Source organism: Geospiza fortis, unplaced genomic scaffold (assembly GCF_000277835.1).
Source record: "Geospiza fortis unplaced genomic scaffold, GeoFor_1.0 scaffold657, whole genome shotgun sequence".
Taxonomy (NCBI): domain Eukaryota; kingdom Metazoa; phylum Chordata; class Aves; order Passeriformes; family Thraupidae; genus Geospiza; species Geospiza fortis.
The window spans coordinates 369,711-373,109 of NW_005054481.1; the positions used below are offsets into that span (position 1 = coordinate 369,711).

Here is a 3,399-nt window from a genome sequence, read left to right on the forward strand (position 1 = left end):
CCTGCCCCTCACCAGCCCCTCCTGTCCTCTCCAGCCCCTCCTGCCCTCTCCAGCCCCTCCTGCCCCTCACCAGCCCTTCCTGCCCCTCACCAGCCCATGCTGGCCCAGACCCCATGGGCAGGAGGTGCAGCTCAGCCTGAGGAGAAGGCAGGCAGCAAAATGCAGTCTGCAGTCAGAGCTGACACCAAGGTGATTGATATAAAAGTGATTCTCAGGGTCCCTGTCTCCTCTGGAAAGGGTCAGAGCCAGGCACCCCAGTGACCTGTGGGATCCTCCCAGTGGCAGGGCTCAGCTGGAGCCAGTGGGGTCCCTCCTGGCCTCAAGGCCACCAGTACAGACAGAGGCAGCACTCCCACCCAGCAGGGAAAGGGTTCTCAGCTCTTGCATTTACCAGGACCTGAGATTTGACAGGCGCAGCCCCTGAGCTGGACAGTGGTGTGAGCTTGGCCTGGGAGCCATGGCCAAGCATAAAGATGGCAGGAGCAGAGTGGAAAGAGCTGGGAGATCCCACACCAGCAGCAACGGGCCCAGGGAGGCCTGGCCAGTGTGTGTGCCTCCTCACGTGGGAGACTGGCTCCACTTGGGTCCCAGCTGGATCTCACACACCTGGATCAGCCTGGCTCTGTTCCACACCCCCAGGAATGTGGGTGCTGGGCCATGGGTGCACTGCAGGCAGGGGCCTGTCCCCAGAGCAGCCCCAGGGGTGGTTTGGGGTCTGTTCCAGAGTGGGCACACGGAGCAGGCTGGCAGGACACGGGCTGAGTCCCTTTGGGCAGGAATGAGCCCTCAGCTGTGAGCTGTGCATTGAGCCTGCACCGGGACACAGCCTGCAGATCTGAGCCTCACCTCGAGGTGCTCCAACAGCATCAGACACAGCCTCAGACTGGCTCTGGCTCCCAGGGAAGCCCTGCTGGGAGCAGGGATGGGAACAGGCACTGCAGGGCTGGCTCCTCACAGCTGCATCCCCAGAGCACTGTGTGAGCTACGGCTGCTCAGCCCCACGGCTCCCTGGGCAGCAGGGCAGCTCCAGCAGCTCCATCCAGCAGAGCCAAGGTGGAATCTCTTGTCAGCACAAGGGCTGGCACTGCTCCCCATGGCATCCCAGCTGCTGCCCCAGTCTGGGTGGCCCTGGCACTGGTGTGGCATGGACATGGCTGCATCCTCACATCTGGCCTGGCTGCTCCTTTGCCACGTCCTCGAGGGCAGGACACAGCCAGCAGCAATCCAAGTGAGCCACAAAGCCAAGCTTGCTCCTAGAAACCTGGGCTTCCCCATCTTTCTCCTGGCTTGTCCCACACCACATGTGGCTCGTCCTGGTCACTCCTGGGCACCTTGGCTCTGCTTCTGGTTTCCCCCACAGGATGGGCAGGGGGGTGGTGGCTGCTGTGGCTGCTCAGCGCTTCAGACCTCCCATGGCACCAACAGCTCACTCCTGTCTAGTGAGGGAACAAGAGACTGTGTCTGCCTTCAACTAATTGTGGAGTTGTCCTCTTGCTGGGGTTAGAAGTGCTTTTCATGCCCAAGGTGCTGCTCATCTCTCAGCAGAGAGGCCAGCACAAGGTCTGTGTGCCCAAGCTGCTCTAGAGGGACTTGTGAGAGCCTGACTTGGTTTCAGAAAGTAGTTTCAGCCACTCAGAGTCACATCCAACTCAAAATCTTAAAGAGCCCATGAAGGTGTGGGCTCTGAGCCCCAAGCCGTGCTCCACAGCAGCACTTTTATGTTCAGTGACATGCTCTGTGTGATGAACAGCCGGGTCCAGCCCTGTCCCAGTGCCCCACACAGGCCCAGTGAGACCGTCCCCTCCTCCCCCTGTGACGCCTGGCATTGTGCAGCTTGTCCTGGCTGTGTGAGTATGTCTGGGATGGAGGTGTCCAGCGGCAGGGAATGGCTGTGATGTGCTAAAACAGAGGCCACCAAAGCAAGGGCTGCCTGGCATGAACTGCTAAGGGAGGGTTGTGAAGGAATTGTGTTGCTTATTCCCACTACACCACAGCAGAGGTACCACAATCTCCCCAGCTCCCCACGATCCTGCTGGTCCCAGGATGGTGGGCTGTGCCCTCCCTCACATCTGCTGATGCTGCCCTTCCTCCTGCAGGTGCCCCACGGGGACTGGAACAGCACGCTGTCCCGGGACAAGGACAGCGAGATCCCGTGCCGGCGCATGCGCAGCGGGAGCTACATCAAAGCCATGGGGGATGATGACAGTGAGGACTCAGAAACCAGCCCCAAACCATCCCCGAAAACTGCAGCTCGGAGGCAGAGTTACCTCAAGGCCACACAACAGTCCCTGAGTGAGCAGAGCACCACACAAAGGTAACACTGGAGCTCCTCTAGGAACTCTGCACAGGGCCTCAGGGCCACCCCTGCAGCAGTGCTTGGGTTGCAGCACCCCACAGAGTGTGGCACCAGAGCCCTGCAGGGCTCCTGCACCCCAGCTCTAACAGAGAGACAAGGAGACAGTGGGACAGGAGAAGATGTGGTGCCCAATCCTGGTGATTTCCTGGTGTTAGGAGCTGCTTTAGGTCCCTGTCCCCTCAGCCATGGGGGGAGCACTCCTCTGATGGAGCTGTGGGGATTTCCTCTCCAAGCATCCTCTGCTCTGGGGAAATGCAGAGATCCCAACCCCAAGAGGCCCCTTGGCCATGGAAGCTGCTCACCCGTCATGGCTGAGGACGCTCAGCCTGCTGGGACTGTGCCTGGAGCTGCTCTGCTCCACAGGTGTGCAGGTGTTCCAGGTGTTCCACCTCTGGAACAGAAAGGTGGCACACTGGGCTGGAGGATATCCTGAAGGGCTGAGAGGTTTTTAAAGGAGGAAGACACACAGTGGTTTGAGCCAGACAAAGCCAGGGGAGCAGAGCAGGAGCTTTGCTGGGCCAGAGGCTGGTCCTGCAGGAGGGGCTCTGTGTGAGCTGGGCAGTGATGCTGTGCAGTGTCCTCAGCACCTGCTCCACATCCCCGGACAAGGCACCTGGGGGCCCTCAGTGCTCCAGGTGCGGCAGCTGGGGCAGCTGTGGCAGCATCAGAGGAGCTGCTGGGGATGAACGGCTGAGGCTCAGCAGGCAGAGGGAAGTGGGGTGCAGGCAGTGCGGGGGCACCTCACAGAGCCTTCACATCAAGCCAGGTGCTGCTTTCTGCTGGGAGATGGTGACAAAATCAGCCGTGGGGAGCCCTGGAAATGCCTGCTCTGGATCCATCCCTGTTGCGAGCCCTCACATTCGCCTTAGGGGAGCAGGGTGGGGTCCTGGAGTCTCTGGTAGAAAATTCCCACCTAGAGAGGCTGGGGCTCCTTGTGCCCACGCAGCCTGTCCCTCGGGATGTGGCCTGCCCTGAGCGCTGGGCTCAGCCTGGGCCGGGCCAGGCCTGGGGAAGCTCTGGAGAGGGATCGGCTGCGGGGGGCC

General features: G+C 61.0%; 1 protein-coding gene across 1 annotated transcript in view; it reads left to right on the plus strand.

The window, feature by feature from the left end:
- DLGAP4 (DLG associated protein 4) overlaps positions 1 to 3,399 on the plus strand; it is a 134,620-nt gene that overhangs the window by 78,731 nt on the left and 52,490 nt on the right. The window contains exon 4 of the mRNA XM_031063105.1: positions 2,097 to 2,314. Within this exon, the coding sequence (XP_030918965.1) occupies positions 2,097 to 2,314 (218 nt within the window). The remainder of the gene's footprint in view (positions 1 to 2,096; positions 2,315 to 3,399) is intronic.